The sequence below is a fragment of the Sceloporus occidentalis genome, unplaced genomic scaffold (assembly GCF_023333645.1).
Source record: "Sceloporus occidentalis isolate IW3139 unplaced genomic scaffold, rSceOcc1.0.p SCAF_1, whole genome shotgun sequence".
Lineage (NCBI taxonomy): Eukaryota > Metazoa > Chordata > Lepidosauria > Squamata > Phrynosomatidae > Sceloporus > Sceloporus occidentalis.
In genome coordinates this window covers 56,330,549-56,358,059 of record NW_028316981.1, presented here as the reverse complement: position 1 = coordinate 56,358,059, position 27,511 = coordinate 56,330,549, and the positions used below count along the sequence as shown (strand labels likewise).

General features: G+C 40.3%; 1 protein-coding gene across 1 annotated transcript in view; it reads left to right on the top strand.

The window, feature by feature from the left end:
- COL7A1 (collagen type VII alpha 1 chain) overlaps positions 1–27,511 on the top strand; it is a 198,980-nt gene that overhangs the window by 163,362 nt on the left and 8,107 nt on the right. Inside the window, exons 93-120 of the mRNA XM_089512980.1 lie at positions 77–112; positions 385–426; positions 512–556; positions 669–713; positions 1,199–1,234; positions 1,767–1,826; positions 3,014–3,139; positions 3,753–3,824; positions 3,975–4,010; positions 4,756–4,815; positions 6,313–6,357; positions 6,454–6,489; positions 7,459–7,494; positions 9,274–9,330; positions 9,530–9,601; positions 10,567–10,638; positions 13,005–13,040; positions 13,136–13,216; positions 14,140–14,193; positions 14,751–14,804; positions 14,884–14,946; positions 16,141–16,203; positions 18,286–18,402; positions 20,242–20,319; positions 23,134–23,187; positions 24,942–24,990; positions 25,757–25,789; positions 27,295–27,390. Coding sequence (XP_089369106.1) covers positions 77–112; positions 385–426; positions 512–556; positions 669–713; positions 1,199–1,234; positions 1,767–1,826; positions 3,014–3,139; positions 3,753–3,824; positions 3,975–4,010; positions 4,756–4,815; positions 6,313–6,357; positions 6,454–6,489; positions 7,459–7,494; positions 9,274–9,330; positions 9,530–9,601; positions 10,567–10,638; positions 13,005–13,040; positions 13,136–13,216; positions 14,140–14,193; positions 14,751–14,804; positions 14,884–14,946; positions 16,141–16,203; positions 18,286–18,402; positions 20,242–20,319; positions 23,134–23,187; positions 24,942–24,990; positions 25,757–25,789; positions 27,295–27,390 — 1,654 coding nt within the window. The remainder of the gene's footprint in view (positions 1–76; positions 113–384; positions 427–511; positions 557–668; positions 714–1,198; positions 1,235–1,766; positions 1,827–3,013; positions 3,140–3,752; positions 3,825–3,974; positions 4,011–4,755; positions 4,816–6,312; positions 6,358–6,453; positions 6,490–7,458; positions 7,495–9,273; positions 9,331–9,529; positions 9,602–10,566; positions 10,639–13,004; positions 13,041–13,135; positions 13,217–14,139; positions 14,194–14,750; positions 14,805–14,883; positions 14,947–16,140; positions 16,204–18,285; positions 18,403–20,241; positions 20,320–23,133; positions 23,188–24,941; positions 24,991–25,756; positions 25,790–27,294; positions 27,391–27,511) is intronic.

Sequence of the window (27,511 nt, the reverse complement as noted above, 5' to 3'; positions counted from 1 at the left end):
TTCATTTAATGCCTCTCATATCTATTGATCTTCCTTTTCTTGTCTTCTCTTCTCTTATCTATTTGGCTGGCTGTAGACTGCTGTTGGGCCTCCAGGCATAAAAGGCGAGAAGGTAGGCCAAACTCTACATGGATTAATGTGTAAATGTGTATAATGTACTCTGATGGGACTAAGAACTGGGATGCAAAATTACTGGGTGCTTTCATAGCTTGGGAAAGATTGTAGAAGAAGCCTCAATACCCAGACTCCAACTCAAAAGACTGCAGTGTTCAAAAGTGGTGTCTGCAATAGGTCCAGAATAATTTTGTTGGAGATAGGGTGGTGGTGGTGGTGGCAGAATTTGAAGGATTCTACCATGCTGAATATCTACATGATGTGTTTTAGGGTGAACCAGGTGATTTTGATGGAGAAATTTTTGGAAAACCGGTGAGTTGGCCTTATACCTTTCCACTGTAATTTTTCAGACCCATTCCCAAAACCAAGACTCAGTGCTTATCTTTCTGCTTTTTAGGGTGCCAAAGGTGATCGAGGTCTACCTGGCCCTCGAGGAGAGAAGGTGAGGATCGGTCCTCAAGGCATGAACCTTGGCCTTTTTTTCTTTAACAACGGTGTCCTTTGCTTCTTTTTAGTGTAAATCTCATTCGATAACCTTTCTTTTTCTGCCCTAGGGTGAACCTGGCAATCAGGGGGAACCTGGAGATCCCGGAGAAGATGTAAGTACTGTAGCATGTACTGTAAAGCACTTAGTCCAGTCATCACACCAGCAAGGACAGCACAAAAGTCTCTTTTGAAATTATTGTGGTTTTATTGTTAGGAGGCTTAGCATGCACCATCTTAATTCATGTTTCCCTAAGGGGAATGCCTAACTCCATAGGGAGACTGGAGAGATCCATGCTCATGTATTTGTGAATAGAACTAGACAGTGAATAGGCTAAAGCCACCTCACATGCTTGCACCATCACAAGCCTGGTTGAAAATACTCTGTGTGCGTGTGTGTGTGTGTGTGTGTGTGTACACACTCACATACACACAGACAGGATAGATAGTGACAAAATAGAAATGTAAGTTGAACAATAAGAAGAATTTCCTGCAATATATGATTATCTAAAATGGAGTAATTTTTTTAGAGTGGTCAATATTAGCTCTATATATAATAACCTTTACTTGTTTTATATTTCTTGTCTTTGGATATTAATAGGGAGCTAAAGGATCTTCTGGAATCAAAGGAGAAAAGGTATGAAGTGCCTGTTGTGTATTTTATGTGTGCATCTGTTGGTCACAGCCTAAAAATTTGTTTTGAAGTGTTTCTCCTGTCCCTAAGAGTAACTGAGTATTTACCTTATTCATGTTGTCTATTGTATTCTGATACTCTGCATCATTTGCACTATCTGCAAATGCAGGCTTCCCCAACATGGTTTCCTCCAGATATGTTTGACTACAACCCCATCATTCCCAGAGAGGTTGGCTTTGGGAAGTGTGGGAATTGTAACGAAATGTGGTATTGGCAGGTAGGAACTCGGCAACAATCAGAAGGGTATATGTAATTGAGGACATCTTTGTTTTGGTCCCAGAAATTGTCATATCCATCTCAACTATTCTGCCAGTGAACCCTCTGGAAGTAGACTAGACCCCATATTCTATTATGTTTAATTTAATAACAGCCATAGAATTCTCAATCAGCTCAGATTTTGGTGACATAAACAACTAGATCCTATTAATTATTTATTCAACATTTACTCATCTTTTCTTCCACCTCTACCATGCAGGGTTCACTTGGGATTGGCCTTGAAGGACCCCCTGGTCAGACTGGACCTCCAGGCTTGAAGGTAATTTCTTCACAGCTACCTACCTTTATTCCTCGTTTCCACGTGTTTCCAAAAACGTGTTTTGGTGTTGAGCCAATGTGTGCTGTCAGTAATAGACTGGTTGAAGGTGAATAAACTGAATCTCAAACCAGATAAGACAGAAGTGCTTCTGGCCACTTGAAAGCCAGATCAGGGATACTACCTTTGCTGTATGGGGACACTCCCCCTGAAATTTCAGGTTCCCAGTTTGGGCATACTCTTGGACTCAGACCTGAACTAGATGCCAAGTTTCAGTAGTAGGCAAGAGTGCATAGAAACTTCAGCAACTCCAAAATGCTGTCACTGCACTTCTAACCAGGGCTGGTTACAAGGAAGACATAACTGCCTTGTTTCAACAGCTTCACTGCCTACTGATCCATTTCTGGGCACAATTCAGTGTGCTAAGTTATGTTCTATAAAGCCCTGCACAACTTGGCTCCAGACTATCTCAAAGACCTTCATACCTCCCTATATGCAGCTTCCCAAGTTTTAAGATCATTGGAGAGGGGTCCACCATCATTACAGGCTCATTTGGTGAGGACATGTAAAGAGTCTTCACAGTGGCTCCTCCTAGACTATGGGATTCTCTCTCCCAGGAGATTTGCTTGGCTACCTCTTTGCTATCTTTTCATGGGCTAGCAAAGATCTTTTCATTTAAACCAGCCTTTGGTTATGAACTGGTTGTAGCAGAATTGTCTTTGAATGCTATGTGCTGTTTATATTCCCTTTTATGTTTTAAATGCTATAAAGGGAAAAAACAGACTGCCCCAAAGGGATGGCATCAAGCCACCCCTTACAAAGGTGGATTAGGGTCTCAGCAACCACATGCAAAACCATAGTATCAAAAATGGCCTCCAGAGCACTGCTGGAGGATAAATGGTGGTCGGACATCAACGCAACAGCAATTTTGTGCATGGTAAAATCAGTTTTAACCTGTTCTAGCCCAATCTTGTCCCATGCCCAGGTCAGTGTGAAAATTGCATGCAATAAACTCCCTAGAATGGCTCAAAAAAAAAAGTGGAGATGTTATACAGCTTTTTAAAATGAATTCTCAGTGGTTCATCACTGTCTGCAGAAGAACAGAAAAGGGTGTATTAATCTGGTTTTCTTTTATATGCACTAAGGAGTGTAGGTTCTGGTTTGACAGCTGTTTTGTGGCTTCCTAACAGGGAGATCCTGGGTCACCTGGACCACCAGGACCCTCAGGTATGCCAGGTGTGGCTGGGACTCCAGGCCAGCCAGGCCTGAGAGGAGAGAATGGGCTGATTGGTCAACCAGGACCTCCAGGGGAGAGGGTAAGAGAGATAAAACCACCATCTTTTAAATTCTCCTGCTCTGATTTCTTTCTTGTCAAAATAAATGACTGGTAGGATTCAGGACCACCATATCAACACATGCCCATTCTTCAGCTAAGAATTAACCTCTTGATAGATGCTTTGCTTTCCATAAGGAAGAGCAATGATTTGGTTTATATGAACTTTTTTTTTTACTGCCTTGAGCAACTCCAATTAAATTTGAAAGAAGAAGGTCATGTGATTCAAATTTTTGCCTTTGTATTAGTGGATGGCTCATGTCATAGATTAAAACTTCAAGGCAGAGTGGAGAACCTCTAACCAACGGGCCAAATATGCATCTATACGCATCTCAGTCTTGACTTCCACTCTCCCAAGGCCATGCATCCTCTCCCAGGCTACGTCCAAATCTGTGGCTCTAACTAGGCTGATAGAGGAAAACTTGCACAAGCTGGGGAAGCTTGGTGCAAAGATTTTCCCTTACCTTGTATGTAGAACAACATTAAGATGTATCCATAACTCTCTCCAGTTTTGGCTCAGGTCCCTCCCACTATTGGAATGCAGATTATGAGAATCTGTCTTGGGCCTCTGAATTGAAATGTCTTTTCTGTATCAGGGTCTTATTGGCTTCCCTGGGAGAGATGGCACTGCAGGATCTCCAGGACCCCCTGGACCACCAGGATCATCAGTAAGTACTAGGGTATTGGGGATATAGGTTATGCAGCCTATAGGGGTTCTAACCCATCTATCACAGTGTTACATATGCACATTCCTGTGCCGGTGCTGAAATATTAATATTTTTCTTTCAAACTTTTCTTTCACAAACTCTTTATTTCAGGGTGCACAAGGCATCCCTGGAGTGAAAGGTGACAAGGTAAGACCTTACCATTCAGCAATTGCAAAATGCAATAGAAAGGCATTATTGTTATTTTATTTACTTATATCCCGCCTTTCTCCCAATATAGCTGCCTCTGTCAGCCTACTGAGAGTCGGCATGGTGTGGTGGTTTAAGGGTTGTACTATGACTTTGGAGACCAGGCTTAAAATCCCCACTCAACCATGGAAACCCACTGGATGATTTTTAAAATGTCACACATTCCCAGATTCAGAAGGAGGCAAAGGCAAACCTCCTCTGAAAAAATCTTGCCAAGAAAATCCTGTGATGAGGGTTTTCAGAAATGACTTACAATCAACTTTTTGGTTACTTTGTACAATGTGGTCTTTCCTAGAGCTACTAATCCTTATGAATCATTTTGCCTGGAGTTCTGACAACTGGTTGAAAAATGTATAACACCTAAACTTTCTATGTAAGAAAAAGAAGGCTTCACTCCTGTAATTTCAGATATATGTTTAAAACCATGCAGGAACTTGATTTCTGCCCAAGATTCTGCTATATTGCACTTTATTTTTGCACTACTAACTGAATTTTTTTTGAAGTACTGTTTTGATATTTTATTACTTTGGATTACATTTGTATTTTCTGGTAAAACCTCATTCTTACTAAGTTTGAGGACACAGAAGCAGATTAAAGGTTTTCCTGTGTTTTTACTCGTTTAATTCATTGAGGAGTTGCTACAGATAGCAACAGTATTCTTCATCATATTCTTTCTGTTTTTTAGGGGGACACAGGGGTTGGACAGCCAGGTGCTAGAGGAGAACGAGGAGATCCAGGTCCACGTGTATGTATCTTAGCATGCTTCCATTACACAGAAACAAAAATGAACTCCCAGGCACCCTTGCAGTGGAATAATCTTGTTCAAGTACTATTAAGGTAGTGGTTTGAGCATTGGACTAAGGAGACCAGAGTTCAATTCCCAGCTCAGACATGAAACTCACAAGGTGACCTTGGGCAAGTCACATGTTCTTAGCCTCAGGAAATGCAATGGCAAACCACCTCTGAACAAATCTTGCCAAGAAAACCCCGTCTTAGGTTTGTCTTAGGGTCACCATAAGTCAGGAATGATTTGAAGGCACACAACAACAACACACTCTGAGAGCCAGCATGGTGTATATGGTTTGAGTGTTGAACTTTGGAAATCACAGTTCAAATCCCTACTCAGCTATGTAAACTCACTGGATGACCGTGGGCAAGTCACATCTCTTATCATCACTCGCAAAGGCAATGTTGTGCTCTTCAATGAACAATTAACAAACTATAAAGAAGCCATGCTTTGATCTCTTCTGCAGATTTAATTTCATTCTGAAACACACTGCAGAAATAATCCAGTTTGAGACTGCTTTAACTCCCCTGTCTCAGTGCTAGGTAATCCTGGAAATTGTAGTTTACAGTAGCACCAGAGATCTGACTGAGAAGGTTAAATGTCTCACAAAACTGCAGTTCCCAGGATTCCCTAGCATTGAACCAGGACAGTTAAAGCAGTCTCGAACTGGTTTTTTTCTGCAGTGTGTTTTGGACCTTAGTTTAACTATGGAGCTTGACAGACTGGAAATTAAAGCCGGCCTGGAGGCAGAATCAGGGTGTGGCGTCCACATGACACACACCCTGACTCCACTCCCAGACTGGTGTGATGCTGCGCACCGCTCCACACAGTGTGGCATCATGGCGCTCCTACTGCTCTGCATCTACATGACGTAGCACTAAAGGAGCGCAGAAAAGCTGTGCGCCAGCCGGTATGGCACCCTTTGCAGGGCGCAGAAAGGAGTCACTTTTTGAGACTCCATTTTGTGCCTTGGAAAGGAGAGATCGGGGCCATGGCATACGATTGCTGCAGTCCTGATCTGGTGCAGATAGAGGCAGCTTCAGGCTGCCTTTTGGGGCAGTCTGTACAGCCCCTATGACATCCTTTTTATGGATTAGTCTCATACATTACTTGCTTCCCTTCTTTTTATTGTTTCTTGAATTACACCCTGATGCTTAAGGTGAGAGTAAGAAAATATTGGTTGAGAGCAAAATCTTAATGAAAACAGAATAAAAAACACATTCTAAAATACAATAGGAAAAGAAATAGAAAAAGAAATAGACAGCATATGACCAATTTTTAAAAAAAAACCCTTCTGCAAGAAATCTGCACTTAGTTTGTCTGAATAAAAATGTCTGCTTTCAGGGTGTTATGAGGCAGTACATCTCTCAATTGTGCACAACCCAGCCACTGTACCCCAAATATTATTCCCTTTGTTCTGTCTCTAAATGTTTGCTTCTTTTTTCCCCCCCGCAGGGTGAAGATGGGCGCCCAGGGCTGGAGGGAGACCGTGGTCCTGCAGTAAATATCTGATGCTTTTCTTTCTCTTTCCCCTCAAACTTGAGTATAAGCACTGGTTGCCATTCTGAATTGACTTCCTTTATGTTTTGTCTTTAGGGGCCTCCAGGAAACCGAGGGGAAAGAGGTGATAAGGTAAGTTAAGTTTTCGTAGTGGGGAGTTGTATTTAGAAAAGATGAAAGGGAAGAGTGTCTTCTACCTAGCCTATGACCTGCTGTGCCATAAAACTTGAATTTTGGGCAAAAGGAGACACTTTGAAGAGAGATCAAATGCTAATCTCTCTCTGGGGGCTGCCTTGGGTCCCACTCTGAGAGAAAGGCAGTGTACAGATGAAATGAACAGAGGTATAGTATGCCAGCGTAGTATGCCAGCATGGTGTAGATGGAGATCAGAGTTCAGTTCCCCACATGGAAACACACTGGGTGACTTTGGATGAGTCACACACACACTCAGAAAACCCTGTGATAGGTTCACCTTAGCATCACTGTAAGTCAAAAATGACAGGAAGGCATACAACAAAATGCAACAAATAGTATGCCCCCTTTCTTTACCTTGCTTATCCTGCTTGTAACTTTTATTTTAACAACCCTCAAAGGCCTGTTACAGACTGCCAAAATAAAGCTGCTTCAGGTCTCTTTGGAGGTATGCTATTTAAATGATGCATGGGTCCTAAGAGTCCAGAGGTCATACCAAAGCCACACTCCATTCCTAAGCACTGGAGTGCAGCTTTGGTGCAGCTTCCAGATTCTTAGGATGCATGCATCATTTAAACAGCATACCTCCAAAGAGACCCGAAGCAGCTTTATTTTGGCAGTCTGTAACAGGGCAAAGTTCCAAAGAAGACTCAGAGATTAACAACACATTCTGAGCATTCAGTCCATTCCAAAGACTGAAGCTGCCTGAGCTTTTTGAGGAAAATATCTGCCTTTGTAACCTGGGTTGTAAAGTGCCACACATTATAAATATTAGGAATAATAACAACAGTTCCCTAAATATGTTCTCAGTCAGGCTATTTGGAGTAAAGAATAACCTAAATTATACCCAAATCTTGACAATCATGAATTTTACAAACTTGTTTTAACCTATACTTTTTTCTCTTCTAGGGAGATGTTGGGCTCATGGGGCCAAAAGGAGACAAAGTGAGTATATTGTCAGTTCCAAGATTATAACTGATTTTTGCACTTTAAATGGAGCTTCATTCTGAGCTGCATTCAAAGAGTGTCTAAAAACAGTGTTTCCAGCTGATGCATATTAGCCTTACCTTAGGAAAGCTGAAAAGATGCTGTTCACCTGGAGACTCCATACCACCTCCATATTTTCAGTTTATGGACTTAAGACTATATGGCCACGGCCCATGCATGTTCCAGATTCAATCACTAGTCTCCAGGTAGAGGCAGGAAAGGCTCCTTTCTGAAACTCTGGAGACACTGTTAGTAATTATGGATCATACTGAGCTAAACAAACCTTAGTCTACCACAGTTACAACTCTCTAGTTGTGTATTCTCTTGGGACTAATCTGTACCCTGACTTTTGCCACATTACAGTGAAAACCTTTGTTGTTGTTAACTGCCCTTGGAACAACCTTGACTCACAGCAACCCTGTGGATGAGACATTTCCAAGCCACCCTGTTCTCCCTAATTGAGTCTAGCCATCTGGCATATGGCCTTCCTCTCTTTCTGCTACCTTCCTCTTTTCCAAGCATTATTGGTTTTTCTAATGAGTCATGCCTTCTCATAATATGACCAAACTACAACAGCCTCAGTTTTATCATTTTGGCTTCTAGGGGTATTTCAGGCTTGTTCAAGACTCATTTGTTTGTCTTGTTTATCCTCAGCCCTCTTCTCGAGCACCACATCTCAAACCAGTTTATTTTCTTTTTATCCATTTTCTTCACTGTCCAGTTCTAACATCCATACGAAGTGATGGCTTGGAAGATTCTAACTTTATTATTCAATTGTACTTGGCTGTCCTATCGTCACCCCTCCTCCTTCTAAACCTGCTGTTCATATGATGCTTTCTGCATATAAGTTGAACAAGTAGGGTGATCAGTTGCAGCCTTGCCTGACCCCTTTGACATTTGTGATCAATTCTTTTTCACCATATTCTGTTCTAACAGTGGTCTCGTATCCTGAGTACAGATTCTCATCAGGACTATCAAATGTCATGGGATTCCCATGGCTTTTAGAGTATTTCATGATCAATGCAGCCAAAGGCTTTGCTGTAGTCTATAAAGCACATGCTGATCTTCTTTTGGAATTCCTTGGTGTGCTCCATTATCCATCATATGTTTGCAGTGTGGTCCCTAGTGCCTTTACCTTTCCTGAACCCTGCCTGTACCTCAGGGATTTCTCTTTCCATATGCCGTTGGAGTCTGTATTGCAAAATTTTAAGCATAATTTTGCTAGTGTGGTAGAATTCAAAGATATAGCCATGTTAGTCTATGAAATCAATATGTAGAGAGATCTTGTAGCACCTTTGGAAACCAGGAACAGACATAAGACCAAATGCATCTGAGGAAGTAGACTTAAGTCTATGAAAGCTCATGCTACCAACTTATTTCTTTCAGTTAGTCCCAAAGGTGCTACAAGATCTCTTTGCTTATTTGAGAAATTAATGCTATGGTCCTATAGTTGCTGCAATCTTTTGTGTCTCCTTTTTTGTGGATAGGAATGTATATTGAATGTGTTGAGTCTGTTCTGTATTTCAAATATTCCAAATATTTCTATATTAGTTAGCATACTTTAGTTAACACTAGACTTGATTCTGTATGTTTGAAACCTTTGGTTGGTGTTTATTAATTTGTGTGCTTGGATTTGCTCAGGAGAGAATGTTTCCTCACAGTACCAATAGAAGCTTATGCTTCTGCCAAACAAAAAGATTTTATCTCTTATTGAATGTTACCTTTTCTCAATTATAGGGTGATACTGCTATTGTGGAAGGCCCACCAGGTGCTCGGGGGAACAAAGGTGAATCAGTAAGTGTCATGGCTGCCTAAAAAATAGCTGTGACCCTTGAAACTTTGTATCTGCCAACTTTACAGATGTTTTCCTTTTACGTGCTTTTTGATGTTCAGTCCCATACCAATGTCATATTATTTTGGCATAACATGTCATATTATTTGTATTCTAACTCCACTTTTGGTGATTTTGGCAATTTCCTTCACCTTTCTCTAGGGAGATCGTGGCCTGAAAGGGATGGAAGGAGACAAAGGAGACAAAGGAGACCAGGGCATTCCTGGAGAGAAGGTACCATAGCAAATTCCAGAACAGCTGCTTATTAAACTTGCTGGGGAAGAAATTGGATTGGGTGTGGGCTACATGCCTTTGTCCAAAGGCAATGCACAGAATTGACATAGATTTGTATTTCTGTTGCATTTCACACATACAAGTCGAAGTTGCTAGCCCAGAACCAAAGCTAGAAAAAGTTTTTTAAAAGTTTGGACTATAGCTTTGGTCAAGCTGGTTGGTGCATTTGAAGAGGTGTAATTCAAAAAAGGAACTTTTCCACACTGTGCCCAGAGCACATTCCAGAAACTAAAAATGTTACCTTCAGCTAAGTTCTAAGACACCATGAGCCAAAAGTTAGAACACCTTGAAAGAAATAGTGCCAAATCTGTATTCTACAAATATACAATGTGGAATCAGTCAGTGTGAGGAATTGTTAGTGCTAAACAGTATGACAGGGAAGATCATTTTTAATGTGTTAACATAGAATTTGGTTCTATAAATGAACCCAAAGACTATTCCTTATTCATGAAAAGAAAACATATTAATATGTATATGGTAGGAACAGAGTTAATAACACTGTCACTCGTTAGGTATCCCCCAAATACACAGAGAGCCAGCGTAGTATTATGGTTTGAATGTGGGAGTACAGTTCTGAAGACCAGAGTTCAAATCCCCACTTGGCCATGGAAACCTACTGAGTGGCTTGGGCAAGTTATATTCTCCCAGCCTCAGAGGAAAGCAAAGTCTATCTGCCCCTTAATAAATCTTGGCAAGAAACTCCTATGCTATAAATTGGAAGTAAATTGAAGGTACTCAACACACATATACACATCAAGTACACACTGGGGATTAACAGTACTAGATGCTGGTCATAAATTCTCAAAAAATAGAACTAGGCATTATCTGGTCAGGAAAATACCTGCAATTGAAATTGGTTATTTTCATGTGGCATGTTTTCAGTAACCAGCAGTTTTATCCAATAGGGAGTAAGAGGTGAACAGGGAGAGAAAGGCTCAACAGGTTTTCCAGGTGCACGTGGTCCTGGTGGGCAAAAGGTAAGAAGTTATTGTATCATTCATGGCTACACGTTTATTTTAGTTGTATTTTAATTTTTGTACTAAGAATTGTTTCATTGTGGGACTTCCGGTGAGTGTGGGAGGGCATGAGCCATGTTTTGAAGGAGCTCCGTAGAAACGCCGCTCTGTGCTGTGTAGAATTGTTTTATTTTTAGCCATTTAACAACTTAAAAAAAACCTCTTCTCTGAAAACCCTTTTGGCATAAAGGATTCAGAGGAACCCCACATAGGCTTCTCTTTGGCTGGGAGTAAGCTTATGCAGACCCCGAGAGAGGGAGTGGAAGCGAGCGCAGAGAAAGCCAGGAGACAGCCATGGGGAGAAACCCTGCAGTGCAGCAGCAGTTGTAGTGGTGAAGTCCGCTAGCGCCAAATGCCACCTCTTTGCTTTATAAAATAAAGAGCAACATAATGTAAAATGGGGAGAAGACCACTCTAAAATAGACCAAGACATTGAGATATCAGAATCAAGAACCCGATGGAAGGTGAGAGGAAAAGAAAGACGATAAGGCAAAAGCTGGTACTGAGAGGAAAGATTGGAACCAGCTGAGAGACGGAAAAAACAGGAAGAAGAAACTGCAGATTATTGAGCTAAGGACCTAAGAGGGAGTAAAGAGAGAGAGAGAAAGAAGGGAAGAAAAGAGAAAAGATACAAAGGATAAACTAACAAAAGAAAGGAAATATAAGATCAGAGAGTGTGTAAGAAGGGAAGGAAGAAAAGATAGTTTAAATAAACAGGAGATGCAAGCAAACCTGATGGAATAAGGAGCAACTTATCAGAAAATATCTCCCTCTGTCTTTTGCTCCAGAAATAATCTGGTTTAAAAGTGAATATGCTGTACAGTATATGGAAGAAATCTGCAATTCAATAAATTTATTCTGATTAAACACTCATGCCAATTAGCTTTTTCTGCTATACTGATATACTGACTGATTTCAACTTTACTTATTGGTCTTAGACTAGCTTTAAAGGACCTTAACAAAATCAACTTGCTTTCAGAAACAATTTAATGAATTAAAATTGATTTATGTGAATGGACTGAATATAAAAGATTTGATTTAGCTTGAATCAATTACACCTGCAGAACCAAACAATGGAATTTATTTTGAATGTTTGCAGTGAATGAATTAGCTTAAATAAATTCAGTTTTGATTTAATATATCCGACTGCATTTGACTCTAAGGTCCTATGTGAAATCAACCTCTAGCTTGAATTTCAAGGACTTGTTTATTTTTTAATGACTTGAAACTTATTGATATAAACTTTAATGAGGGAAGTAAGATTGTTTTGAACTAAAAGATACAAATTTGGAAGATTATAAAATATATAAAAATATAAAAAATATAATTTGGAAAATTATAGAAAGAATCCCTTACTGGAAAATAAAACATCAGACTAAATCTTCAAAAGGACATAATAAAACGAGGAAAAATAAAAGAAAGAGAAAAGAAAGGATGGCAACTTCTAAAAATATAACTACTTCAGCAGTAACACAATTACAGCAACAAACTCATAGAAGGCAATCAACTGAACAAGTTTCTATCTTGGAAGAAATTAAGATTGTTTCATTGTATTGTGCTTTTACAATCTTGTATACTTCCTTTGATCCCATGCTGGACCCACCATGGATACCAAAATCTAGTGATGCTCAAATTTCATTAAATACAGTGGTAGAGTAGGATATTTTCAAGCCTGTGGATAATTGGATCCATGGATAAAAAATACACATGGAGGAATGACTATAAAAATAAAAGAATAAATATCTGACAGAGGTTCATATGAAGGAAGCCATGCATGTTGGTGCATATAGTCATGATTCACCTACAAGATGCCTTCCTGGTGCTTGTTCATTATAAGTCATACTACTGAAGATTTTAAATGTTGCCATGTCAAGTGCAGTCCACTCCTTCTGCCACCAAGATCTTACCTTCTTTTCAGGTATCAGCCAATTACTTTTAAAATTGTGCTTAACAAAAGTGCTGCAGTCTTGGATGCACTCATGCATGTGGGAGAATTCAGAGATAATATGCAGAATTGGTGACCCCATCCAAAATATATTTTTAAAAGTCTTCATAGTCTTAAGGGACTCTTGCAGAGACTGGCTAGTATTTGACGCTTGATTCCTTTTTCATTCTTACTCACACTTGCTTCTAAAAAAAAGTATACATTAATTTCAAAGCTGAAGTGATTGAGCTTCCACTCCTAGCTTTATTCTTTACAATCATAGAATCATAGAGTTGGAAGAGACCACAAGGGCCATCCAGTCCAACCCCCTACCATGCAGGAAATCACAATGACTTTTCATCTTCTTGTTGTGTTTAAAAACTGTGTGTTTGCCTTTACACAGGGAGAAGTTGGTGAGTCAGGGGAGCCAGGAGAGCCGGTGAGGACTTTTTTCTTTATTGTTATTTTTACCCTAATGCATGTGAGTAGAATCTGGAAGTCTTATTTCCTTATCATTCCTATTTATCTCTCCAGGGACTACCTGGAAAGGATGGTATTCCAGGAACCAGAGGGGAAAAAGGAGACATGGGACCCATTGGAATGCGTGGCCCAAAGGTTTGGCATGATGTGATTCCTCTTCTTTTGTGTATTCTTCTGTGATCTTGACAAATGTTGTGTAAATTGAGATGTCCTCATCCCTTTTTGGATAACATTGCATTGTTTAATATGTGTTTAGCCTCTTTAAATAATGTTTAGTTTTTCAGTTGTTGTTTTTTTACACTATTTTAAAATTGTAAAATTAGTTGGTTGGTCAGTTGGCTTTATTGTACACTGCCCTGAGATCTTTAGATAGGGGACAGGATATAGATATTTTAAAAATAAATACATATTAAATAAATAAATGTGCATGGATCCTGTCACGAAGCAAAGAGAAGGCTGAGGTCACTGACAAAAATGCTTGGGAGCTATCAAAGAGGAAAACCCATCAGATTGATGGTGCTGTTCTCTGCTTTATAAAGCTACCGTTGAGAATGTATATGTTCTCAAAAAAGGTACCTGTATGATGACTTATGTCTAGTAACTCTCCATGATCAAAGATCAAAGCAAAACCTGCCTCACAAGCATATCAGAAATTAGTATGAAGATACTTGGATCAAATGGAAAGGATATCTCCTATGTTGGTATGGCATGGTGGATAAAGCTTTGGGTCGAAAGTGGGAAATGTACATTCAGATTCTTCTTCAGTCATGAAGTTTATTGGTGGTTTGGATAATTTACTGTTTTTAGCCTAGCCAGATGTACAGGCTCACTTTGAGTCTAAGAATTGCAAAGCATGGCTTTTCTTAGTATGTCTTGTTAAACTTGTTTATATTATATTTATGTTGTACTTTTTTGTTCTTCTTGGTGAAGGAAATTACTAACAGAATTTCCTAATAGAAACACTGATTGATATAACTATAGGTACAGTTATATCACTGTATACATCAAAAAGGACTATAAAATGATTAAGGTTTGTTTTTCTTTATGTCCTGTTGTAGGGAGAGAGAGGAATGAAAGGGGCCTGTGGCCAGGATGGAGATAAAGGTGAGAAGGTGAGTGCTAGCATTTCTTTTTAATCTCTAAAACTCAAGAGATTGTTAATATGTTGTTCTGGTGTGCTATCAATATCTGTGGCTATACAAAATCATGAATATTTGATTGCTAAGTCAGCACCCATTTTCTTTGTCATGCCTATTTATATCTGAGCTTAGGAAAGTGTTGTTTATGTGGCCCCACAGGGTTACAAATATGTAAATATTTTTAAAATTGGAAAATTTTAAAATCAAATTTTTAATTTTTTTAATATCTTTTGCACTGGGGATGGCAGGAAATTTTGCATGTTTTGGGCAGCCTATACTATTTTAGGTTCACAAGAAGGCTTTTCTTTTTCAACACGGAAATTGGAAGTCAGAATTACTTGTTGGAAGAGGGGGCCAAAAAGTGGAAATATTTCCCCATAGTTCCTAGTGGTTATTTGGAGGCAATCATTCTTTTAACTATTGAGGGGTGAGGATAGTCCTCAATTGTATCCTGGGAGTCCAGTGCATCCTCTAACTCCCGCCACTTGCCCACCCCTGTTTTACAATAATGCTTTCTGTGTCTGTTCTAGGGAGAGCCAGGTCTGCCAGGCCGAATGGGAACTGCTGGAAGGAAAGGTGACCCTGTAAGTATTCCTGGCATATAAAACACTAAGTAAACATATCCTTGGAGAGGTCAGCCTACCTTCTGCTTTGTTTTCCTAGGGCGAGATGGGCATGCCTGGAACCCCAGGAATCCCTGGAAAAGAAGGTCTCATAGGACCCAAGGTATGGTCTAAGTAACACTAATTTATCACAGTGGAAGAGAATGTGTGTGTGTGTGTGTGTGTGTGTGTGTGTGTGTGTGTGTGTGTCTTTCTCCATTTAGTTACAAGACCGTGAAACCTAGATTCATGAAACCTAGATTCATGAAAAGATACTGAAGGGACCCTGAAGGCATTAAGGGTTTTTTTAATAAAATGATTAATTTTAGTTAATTAAAATGTCTGTAGCTTGTTGTAATCTTCAGTCATTAAGTGGCAGACATTGCTAACCTTAAGAGATGAAGATTCACTCAGGCCTGGAATATTCAGTTCTGCAGAAGGCCTCTTGGCCATTTTACACATTATTTTCTTCTGTAGAGAACTCTCCGGAGAGTCAGAGCAGAGAGAGAGAAAAGGTTCCTGATGCCTGGTAAACATGGGAGGAGATCAAGCAGAGGAGAAGGCTGAATAAGGAGAAAGAGCAAACAAAGAGCAGTTAGGATGGCACTAAGGAGCTTCAAACCCTCATGTCTGCCAGTATGGAATAAAAAAAGTTTGCTTAGACAATGGCCACAAGTGCTGAACACCAGCTTGGAAATAACCATTACCAAGTCCTAGTGTTTCTTTGCCTGATATGACTAGAAGGGTCTGTTCAACTGTGTACATAATCATAGGATGACTAAGAGATTTCATCAGTACTTGTACCAAAGTTTCAAGGAATATATACTGAACCACCACCTCTTTCATCACCACTTGTTTTCCCCCTCCTCTTTTTTCTTCTTTTAAAAAACTAAAAATGCTCCCTCCAAAGCCCTTAAGAAGCATGGGGGGGTAATTGTTCTATATTGGGGAGGCAGGCTGTTTTAGGCCAGGAGTTTGGGAACCACTGCTTTAGGGCTCAGAAGCATATGCAACCCTTAGGTAGTACTTTGGTTACTGTTCCATAATAATTTTATAAAATGTCTGGTAGAATTGTATGTGTGTGTGTTGGTTTTTTTTTTTAAAAAATCAGTTTTACATGTAGGTAAGATGACACATTATCCTTAAATATGAGATGATGACAATCCAACCAAGTAATCAGCAAGTAAACTCTTTAAACTGCTCCCTTATTTATATCTATGAGTGCTGTGTTTGTTGTGACACCGACTTTTCTATGCTCTAAAAGATAAGCAAGCTGTAAAAAATAATTCTGTTTCTGGTGTGTTCTTGTTTTTTACAGGGTGACAGGGGATTTGATGGCCAGCAAGGACCCAAAGGAGACCAAGGAGAAAAGGGGGACAGGGTATGTTATTTCACTGAAGAGCAGAGAGGTTTGCTAATTCATTGGCATTTTAAAATAATGCTACCACCCTCTTATGTTTCTTGTGGGTTTCCTATAGGCATCTGGTTGACCGCTATCCAAAAGGAATGCTGGACTAGGTAGACATTTGGTCTAATCCACCATGACTCTTCTTATGTTCTTAAGGCTAATTTCAAAGTGCTGAAGAGATTTTTCACGTGACCCTGGTGCTATAGCTCAGTACACAGTTTGTGATATATTGTATAATCTTCTGCCTCAGTTTCACTGATCTGTTTCTCCCTGTCATCTGGTCCTGGAGATAGTTCACTAATTTTTGCATGGGCTTCAGCTGTTGCTGCCACCTCTATTCACATGAGGTTGGCTTCCAGCTCTAAGGCCTGTTACAGACAGCCAAAATAAAGCTGCTTCGAGTCACAGTGGAGGTATGGTGTTTCAATGATGCATGAGTCCAGAAGTCGCACCAAAGCCATGCTCCAGCTCTAAGGACTGTAGCGTGGCTTTGGTGTATTTTCATATTCCTTAAGAAATTATCCCCTAACTGATATGTATTGTATGGTGAGCTGAAAGGTGGAACAAACACAGCTCTGTGGTATAATATATATAGTAAGCACCAAAGCAATTGGCCTTTATTATCTAACCAAGGCGGGTTACAGACCGCCGCCGTTTGCTCCGTGCAGGAGCCACAGCAGCCACACCACGTGGCTCCCGCACGGACCGAAAAAGAAGCTCCAAAATGGAGCTTCTTTAAGCGGCGCCTCTATGACGTTGCGAGGCGCCAGGGGCGGACTCGCGACGTCATAGACGCTGTGACACGTGCGGACGCACAGCGTCCGATATGTAAATATGGCGGCGGCCGTGTGGAACGGCCGCCACCATATTGTACGTACAGAATACGTACTAAGGTTAGGGGGGTGCGGAAGCACCGCCCCTTCCTAACCCTAGTACGTATTCATTACGTACTAAATGGCGGTGTGTAACCCGCCCAATTGTTTAAATGAGCATTTGCATATAGTACCATTACAAAAGAAAAAAATTGTATTCATATTAGATTGAGTGGTTTTTTCACACAAAAAACCCTATTCCAGGGTGTATTGTAGTTGTTACTTGTCTTTGAGTTGACTTTGATTCATGACAACCCTGTGAATGAGACACCTCCAAGACCCCCTGTCCAAAACTGCTCTGCTCAGGTCCTGCAAACTCAGAGCTGTGGTCTGCTTGATTGAGTCTATTGATCTGGTATGCAGTCTTTCTCTCTTGTTACTACACTCCACAGTTCCTAGCAATATTGTTTTTTCTAGTGAGACATGCCTTCTCATGATGTAGCCAAATTCATAGTGGCTTCCAGTTAGAGTTCAGGCTTGATCTGTTCAAGGATCTGTTTGTCTGTCTTTTTGGCCGTCCACAGTATCCTCAGCAGTCTTCTCCAGCACCACATCCAGAAAGTGTACCAAAACAAAAACATTTGAAGAACTCACAAAGGCTAAATAAGATCTCTGAACAGTCAAATAATTATCAATAAAAGTTGCGAAAGTGAAAGCCATTACGTAAACTCAGCAGTCTTAAAATGAGTCTCCAGGTCTAAATGTTTGTGAAGCCCAGAATTCCAGTTATAAAAGGGTTATTTTGCATAAAGTGGTGAAATACCACTGATAATTGGTGGGCTATTATTTCCTTTACCACATCTTTCCCATTTAGCAAAAGGGAATAATGGTAGACAGGATGTAGAGAAGTTGCTTTTTTAGGGATGGTAAGTCCGAGAATTCACCAGTTAGATTCTTGGTTGGGGGATTCTGGTAACTGTGGTCCCCCAAAATAATGTTTTCAAGCTCTGGCAATAGATGCTTCCCAACCAGTGAGAAGAACCTCATTATTTATAGCTGTAAACAACTTCATAAAAAACCTGACATTCCCCACTGACTGAATGATTGAAATAGCCTTTCAGGAAGACTCCAGCCAAATGTAGCAGAAGATTGACACATGTAAAAACAAGGCTGTTAGTAGTTTTATTTGCAGGAGAAACTACTACAGCAAGATTGTTCCTAATGTTTCTCTCTCTTTCTTTAGGGTACTCCAGGCATTATTGGTTCCCCGGGACCAAGAGGAAATGATGGACCTCCTGGGCCCCTTGGACCACCTGGCAGCATAGGACCAAAAGGCCCAGAAGGCATTCAGGGGCAGAAAGTAAGTAGTAATCATCTGGTAGTTTGCCTGTTTCCATTAAAGTTTATTATTCTGGGCTTTTGTCCCTAGTTGTCTCCTGAAATCCTTATCACAGCAAATGTTGTGTTTAGTCTTAAATAAAAGACCTTGTGCAGGGAACTTTCAGCAAGCCACTTGACTTCTTTCTTCATTCTCTTTCACTCTTGGGATAGAACTATGCCAGCTAATTACAAAGTCCCACTGTTGCTCAGTATTACTACTAAACAAGGTCTAGGACAGGAATAAGGAGTCTTTTAGTTTTCCTGGTATTTTTAACTTCAACTCCCAGAAGCTTCAGGCAGCATGGCGAATGGCATGACCCTATAAGAATCCCAAGCTGTTCTAGATACTTCTTTAGCATTTCCCAGGGCATCTCAATACTTCTTTAGTAAATGCTCAAAAAGAGCATTTACCTCTAACCAGTTCTCCCTACTTTCTTTTTTCTTTGACCTTTATGGGTTGTTTAAACAAAGAGTTTAATCATCTTAAACATTCAGACTTCAATGCTCAGGGAAATGCTCAGGAAATAAAATAAAATATTATGTTTACAATGTCACAAAATAGCCCCAGAAATTGTGTTGCACATCACCAATGGTGTCACGCAGGCAGTATCCGGTGGGTATTTGTTATGCTGTAAAAATTAAAAAGAGGCTTGTTGACACTTTAAAGACTAACAAATTATTATGACATGGGTTTTCATGATTAGAATCAGGTGCATGGAAAGTTACCCTGAATTGACAGGCACATGCACACAAGGGTGTGAAATGGTGGCATCTGTGACATTCATGCAGCTAAATTCTTGAAAGCGCTACATATTGTAATAGCCCTGATAGCTGCAGTGACAACTGCATTTTCCCAGTGACTGGGAAATGTCACCAGATGGCAAAATACAGCCCACACTTAGACTCCCAGGACCCCCAATACAGACCCCTACCTTCAGTTTGTAAAATAAATACACTGAAAAAGGCTCTCTGGCCCGCTAGTCTAGAGACCATGGGGGTCAGTTTTGTCAGGACTCCCAAATGGTATGTGGAGAGGGGATTAAAACCCAAAGTGATTTTTGACTCCTTAGAGTTTTGAAAAGCCCTCTTGGACTAAATCCTGCAGTGAAGCCCTGAAAGCCCAACAAAATAAAGTGCTTCTCTGAAAGAAGGCAACAGACTAACACTTGTACATTTGTTTCTTAATAAACTGTATAAAAAGATGCTATATCTTCATCGCACTGGCATTCAAAAGTCACCTCCATAGTGCTGTATGGGAAGTGGACACCTCACCAGTGTTTTCTTCATGTCCTGTTGCATTAATTGGATAAGTATGCTGGTGTCCAGCATCTGAATAACATTTGCAAAATGCCTGTAGTGTTTGAATGGGATTGCACTTTTGCAGAGATGCAAGGTGTGCCTTTTGAGCAATTTTAACATTTGGGAGAAAGTGAATTCTCACAGAATTATGTACGTGAAATGGCAAAAACAAAGCAAGTGCCTTGCTGAGTTCTGTGATTTTTACTGTGTTATCTTTGGGAGCCACAATCTTGTGGCAGTGAGTTCACAGAATTAGCAATTTTTCCATGGGAAATTGAGAGCAAAATTAAACAATTGACATGTATGAAAATTGTGTTGTACGATGGGAGCAAGGAGAGGGGTACTTACAAAAATGGGGGGGGGGGGTGTCATGCCATTAAAATAAACATTTGGAAACAACTCCATGCTATATTTTTTAAAAGATCATGAATCTGCTAACAGTACCAATTCCTCTGCCAACTGACCTATGTCAGGTCACTCTAGTGCTGAATATCTAAGTATGCTTGATTTTCCTTTGCAGGGGGAGAGAGGGCCCCCAGGACAGTCAGTTGCAGGGCCACAAGGAATTCCAGGTATGACAGGAGAAAGAGGAGAACAGGTTTGTAAACAATTTCCTAACTATCTTTGGTGATGCTCATATGCCATCAAGCTTTATTTATTGTGAAATTTAATCAGGATGAAAAATCACTGTTCTTTACGATTTGGCATTATTTGGATTTCTCAGATTATTCTGGCTGTCCAGTGGGGCTATGTTGCCTAGAGGCCTCTGAATCCTGATGTACACTGATGATATAATCCACCTGAATCTTGGCAGAATTAAACTCTTCAATAAATCACACAGACAGACACACACACAAAAGATACATAACTTCTAATTTCATAAGGGATTTCAGGTGGCTGTGCTTCAAAATGCATAATCAAAATCTATTATTTTTGTGGAATGCAGTAGTAACTTTAGAATAAAGATAGCACACATGGAATGCTACCCTACTCCTGGTGAAGAGAGGAAATTCCATTTGAGAGGAAACCTCCCAAGGCCAGGACTTTCATTTGTTTGTTTGTTTGAAAAATATAGTTTTTACTTCATTGCATGCATTTTAAATTGTTACTTTCTGTGTGGGCAGACAGTTCATAAATGTGTTCATAAGCACTGATAAGCACTAGTGGTAAATTATTTGAAGATCTGGTTGTAAACTGCTGACACTAGTTTCCCATCCATAAGCTGGCACAGGAGGCTGTAGCTGATGGCAGCAACAATCAGATTACTAGGGTTCTAGTTCAATATTTGAAAGCCAGAAACTGATCTGATTTTTTCCATTTCTCTTTCCAAAAAAAATATGGAACACTTTGGGCAGGAGGAAAAACAAACAAATCTCAAATGAAATGTTTTCTCTTTTATAATTAGTCAATTTTTTGAAGATAAAATTTTAGTCACTAATCATGCCAGGAACTGTGATATGTGAAGATCCTTATCTAACACAGTCTACAGAATTATAGCATGTTTATTCATATGCATACATCAGACATATAAAACTCTCAAATCTAAGATCCATTTCTATACCTAATGAGTGTTACCATCTTCTTGAAAGGAGCACACTGTGAAAATATACAGTCAGCCCTCCTTATAGGTGGGCTTGCCTTCCGTGGCTTTGAGCTTACACGGAAGGCAAGCTCTGGCAGAAATAATAGGGCACATACTCACGCCACACGCCTCATGCGCTGCCACGAGCACTCACCCCATTATTTTCTATGGGGCTTGAGCATACGCTCTTTTCCCCATACGCAGTGGGGTCTGGAGCGGATCCCTCATGTATGGGGAGGGCAGCCTGTAATTGCTTGTGCAAATACATCATTGAAGAATTCTCTATTTTCAATGTTGAATTAAAGCTTTATATCGAAATGGGCTGTTAGATTAGACTTTAAGACTATGACTATTTCTGTTGAAATTATTCACTTTGTTTTCTTCATTAGAAATTTTTCATTTTGTTCTCAGAAGGACAAAATCAAGATAACTTAGGCCCCCATACAAACAGGCCAAAATAAAGCTGCTTCGGGTCCCTTTAGAGGTATGCTGTTTAAATGATGCATGCGTCCTAAGAGTCCAGATGCTGCACCAAAGCCACAATCCAGTCCTAAGGAGTGGAGCACAGCTTTAGCGTATCTTCCGGATTCTTAGAACACATGCATCATTTAAACAGCATAACTCCAAAGTGACCCAAAGCAGCTTTATTTTGGCCTGTCTGTATAAGGCCATAGACTTATGTATAGCAGTTTGCATTTCTGTCTTTAGTATAGACATATTCATATTTTTTTCTTGAATAGAATTAAGGCTTTACATTTTTAATAAATATGCCAAATTGTTCGATTTTGAATGCTTAGGTCATTAATAAAGCATCTTAACTTGCTAAGTAATATAAAATTGAGTCTAATATGAAATTAAGTATTGCTTAGTTATCCCAAAATTTTCATTCCCCCCCCCCCCCCATGGCTTCAAAAGTTCCCCAAAATTTACCTCTCTTGTCCCAACATAAACATCTCTCAGCAATCATGAGCAAGGATGACTGAAGTGGAAAGGCAGAAGGAAGACAATGGTTGAAAAGCCATAACTGAATAGAATCAGATGAGGAAGTGAGTTCTTTTGGGAAATACCATCTATAAGTCTAAAAATTTATGCCCAAAAACTGACCCCAAAATCCCTGGTCGACTTATTTCCAATTCAGTATGGTAATGTGATAGCAGCTCTTTCAGATTTCCCCATGCGGTCGGGAGAGAGTTTCTTTTTCACTTGAGCCAAGCAGAAAGAGTCCTGAGTGACTGATTGCTGTTAAATAATCAGAGTCCCTCTCCCACCCAGGCTGGTTCTCGCTGTCTGGGGTGTCAAGGCTGAAACCAAAGTTGAAAAGCTGAAGCAAAAAGCCTCAGCTAGAGTCTCTCTTGCTGTGTGCACACATACACACACTGAAGGAGGTTCCAAGTTTTACCCTCAACTTATCCATGGGTCATGGCAAAATCCATACTTTTGACTCCCAAACTTGCCCTCGACATACACATGAGGTTGACTTATAGTTGAGTATATATGATAGAAATCCAGTGGGAGCCAAAGGAGAAAGAAGATGAGGTGTGGACATTGGCTGCAAGGAAGCAGAGGGAAAGAGAAGCAGGGGGGATGGCAGTGAAAGGATTTTGAGTGTCAGTCAGATGAAATGTCTGTTTGAAGCTCTTGGCAATAGCATCCTTGGCTGCACTTGTTCTCGCTGCTAAATATGAGTAATATACAGCTCACTTGTCCTGCACAGCATTAGTGTCTTCCCTAGGTTTCAGTTACAGGTGTTTGTGAAACTGAATTTCTCCACTCAAAATGCTTTTGTTTTCTGTATTTAGCTTTTTGATTTCATTTTCTGTTTGGTAACAGGGAAGCCCAGGGTTTGACGGACCCAAAGGCGAGAGAGGAGAACCTGGCATGACGGTGAGTTGGGAAGGTGGAAAGAGAGAGAGACTTTTTCAGTCTTTTGGATCATGAAGTTCTGAATCAAAACTCTGGCATAGATTAAGAAGTTGCATATCACTTGCCATCTGTTGGATGGAGAGGTGGTGCCTCTGGCCAAAGTCCTACATAAGGACTGGATAGTGTAAATTTCCTCGTGTGAAGTTACTAATCACTGAAATTGCAAGCCTTGTCTATGCAGTGTTTTTATGGACCTGCACTGTCAGTGCACAGTTTTTGCAAGCACACATCTCAAATAGACCCCTGGATAATCAGAGCACCCTCAGTGGTTCTGTTTTCCTGGTAGTAGGAAGAGAGAAGAAATGTTTTGAAAAGCATTTCTTTTTTAATATTAATAGACAGATTCTGGATTGTAGGTGATGTTAGGGCAGGCAAACAGCAAAATATTCCTGTCAGAGTGCTGACAAGTTAGGCACTATTGTGCAACCAAATGCATAACGGAATGCACAACAGACTGCTCAACTAAAGGAATACTACTACCAATTTCAGCAGAGGCAGACAAATATGCATTGGCCAAGAAGGTGCATCAACATGCACAAAAATATGAAATGTACAACTAGGCTTCCAAGTCAGGACTGTCCCTGAGATTTAAGTCTTCAAAACTGAGACCTAGGGATGATCCCTTGTCATGAGGAGCACCTGGTGTTGTCATTTAACACGATCCATTAAACATCAACCACATTTTCATAGAGTATGCTATTCTAAAAAAGACCAAACCAATTTATTTTTAAGTCTAGAAATTTTAGTCTAATAATTGACCCAAAAAACCTGAGTCGACTTATCCACAGGTCATTGTAAGCACTGTACCTGAACTGTTTTATATATATATATAAAAGGAACCATCCCCTGGTGAAAGGCAAGAATAATCTGTTTTAGAAGCACTGACACCCCCCTCCCCTCATCCATCCAGCCTTTAGTGTGAGCACAAACAGTTATGCCTGCTGGAATTTTGTAAGTTCTTTGGCATTATTTTCTTTTGCTTCATTCTTTAGATACTTTATTACATGCTCCTAAATTTTACCCTCAACCTATCCATGGGTCATATCATAACCCATAATTTTGGCCCCAGAACCTGCCCTCTACTTATACATGAGGTTGACCTACAGTCCGGTATATATAGTATACACGACTTGACAATCTTGACAATGAGGAATATCTTTACCTTTATACATACATACACATACACAATTTTCAAGGCAGTGTCCTTCCTTTCCTTAGCTCAGAGGACTGGAGAAAAGGGCCCATTTCCTGAGATCTGGGAATCCTATGTGCAACTATGGTTCTTGTTTATTTTTAAATTTGATTTCATTTATATGCTGCTTTTTCCCAGAGTGGGATCCAAGGGAATTAACAAAAAGACGACAAGGTCACACAAGTTGATGTTGTGCATCAGGCAAATACCGTATGCCCAGTTGTTTCTTTAAGTGAACTTACTGATCTATAAAGCACCTGATGGATTCTAGTCATGTGTTTTTCTTCATTTAGTAAGAAGCTATTTTCAGTCAAACATTCAGTCCTGAGCTCTCACTCTGCAACCTTTTAGCATTTACGTCCTTATTATTTTCATTTTGTCTTAGCATTTTCACTGGAATGTTTAGATTAGGGAAGTTTGCTAGTTTCTCCCCACAGAGATTTCATGTTGTTTACTCATCCTTGGGAGAATAATAACACTGAAATAGACCTTAGCATGCACTTAATGTTGAATTTTTCTATAGGAAGAAGAGATCCGACTCTTTGTCAGGCAGGAGATGAGTCAGCACTGTGGTAAGGCTGACCTTTCACTAACTTCTGACCTCTTGCACTTTCACTGTGCTATTTTCTGGCTTACCACTCCCATTTTTTCTTGGCCCTTACATGTTCATTTCCTTTTTTTGAAAAGTGTGCTTCACAGATGTTATTTCACAATGATAGTTACTCATTGCTAGCTTGCTGCAGGGGAAATGTATAATTATCTGTACATTTTCACCATAATTTAAAAAAAACAGCTGGTAAGGGCAGTTGTCCCCTTCAACCTCTCTGTGTCCTTCTTCTTGCTGTTGCCTTGAAGACATGGGCAGCCTCTCTGCAACTTTCAGACTAGCACTTTGGGCCAGCTGGGGGGTGGAGTCCAGGCATAGCTTCTTCACAATACACTCCCCAGCTCTGGCCACAGGTCACCATGATGCTGCATGTAGCTCCACATGGCACACAGGGTCACGCCGCTCCTCCAGGGTTGCATCCAGTTGACGCAGTGCTGAAGGAGCTCCATATTGCTGTGGCACTGTGGCTATTGCGCCCTTTCCAGGATGCAAAAAGGAAATGCTTTTTTGCGGCCCTTTTCATGCCCTAGAAAGGCCAGATCAGGACTGCAGCATGTGTTTGGCTAGAAATGGGACGGCTGAAGGCTGCGCCTTTGGGGTGGCCTGCATTGCCCCTCAGTCAAAAACAAATATTTCATGCAATGCTGTAGTTTAATCCCCAGTGTCTGACTGGAGGGGGCTCCACATAGGGTTCCTGAATGAATTAATCACTACTCCATTTCTCATTTCAGCTTGTGGAGGCCAGTTCTCCGCTCCTGAACGACGTGAGTATTTTGCATACTGTTAACTGCCTTTTTCTCCACAGTACCACATTCCCAACCAGTGGTAAAAGGAAAAAACAGCATGTCACTGACAAATCAACACTGGGATTATGAGTATAGTATGTGCTCCCAGACTTGTGCAAAACTGTCAGAAATATGACAGTAGTATTGGTATGAGGAGGGAAACAAATTCGCTGGTGACTTCATTAATTCCTTTACAATATAAAAGCTAATACTTGTGAAAGTATTACTAATTTTAAATAAAAGCCTACTATCTCTTAATGTTCAAAGCATTTTTGTAATCATTTTGTTCAGCCTCACAACAGCTCTGTAAAGGTAAAATTACTTTTCAAAGAAATAATGGAAAATTGAGTGGTGTTATCTTCAGACTAGATTAGATGTCTTGGTACCCAGATTTTTACTGAACATGTGAGAAGTGATGAGGGAGTGCCATGATTTGAAGGGGAATAATAACATGCAGAGGGTTGGTGTTTTACCCAGTGTTGTTCCAACCATTTCTCCCCTGCATGCTCTGCAGTTGTGCCAAATGTGCAAGTAAGAGAGTTGTTAATTTGGTAAACTAAGGTTAACCATGTATACCAAGAGCAATATTTTCCTCAAAAGCTAGCATTTCCCCACCACCTCAGCTTTTTAGATGTTTATCGGCAACCCATGCTTTCAGCTTATGTCAATATGCATACAGTTCAGCTGGGATTCAATTCCTCATTTCCCAAGCTAAAGTATAAGATTTCATCCATTGGATCACACAGATTTGTGCATAGGGACTTGCTGCCAGAGCTGAATTGCAAATGTATATGAAGTATTTACAGGGTTTCTTGGTACTTCTGTTTTTGTCTGCTAGTGGCACATGCAGCATACCTGAGCACCTCCAATACTGTGCTTATTTTTTTCTTTGGCATACACTTTCCATTCATGTTTGACTAACTGCTTCTCGTGTTGTGTATTGCTGAAAGTTTGATCAACTCAGACAAGCCAGTGCCCAAGACCACTGTGTACCTCATCCCAAGTAAGATATGTAATAAATTGATCTGTGCAGAATGGTCTGCTTTCCTGGAGGACTTCTGCCACTAAGAATAGGGACATCTAAGTTACTTAGTAATCCTATAGGACTGGGCTGACATGAACAAAAGGAGTTTGACTGTAGCAGTCCCAGCTGGCCATCTCATAAACTTTACTTCAGGATTCTTGTACAGTCAACCCTCTATATCCATGGATTCTTCATCTATGGATTCAACCTTCCATGGTTTGAAAATGTTAAAAAAAAACAAATTCCCAAAAGCAAACCTTGATTTTGCCAATTTATATAAGGGGCACCATTTCACAATGGTATTTATTGACTGACATTTGTGGATAAGGGTAACACAGGATTGACTCTTGAACTCTGGCTGGTAGCGTGTCTGTGTTTATGTCTTCAGTCGGGAACAAGCAGCGTGTCTATTATTCTTACGTGCTTGTTGATGTGTGCATTGTGACCTTGCCCCTCCCAGGTCTTATACCCAACTATCCATCCACCCAACCGTTCCCGTCTGTTAATGCTCAAATAGTCCCTGTGCTTACGTTGTCCCACACTGAGGAAGAGGAAGGTGAGTCTTTGTTGCTTAGTGTTTTCTTGTGCACCTTTTGATTAGGACAGTGGTCCCCAAACTGCACTCTTTAAGGGATTTTGGACTTCAGCTCCCAGAATCCCAGATTATTGGCCAACAT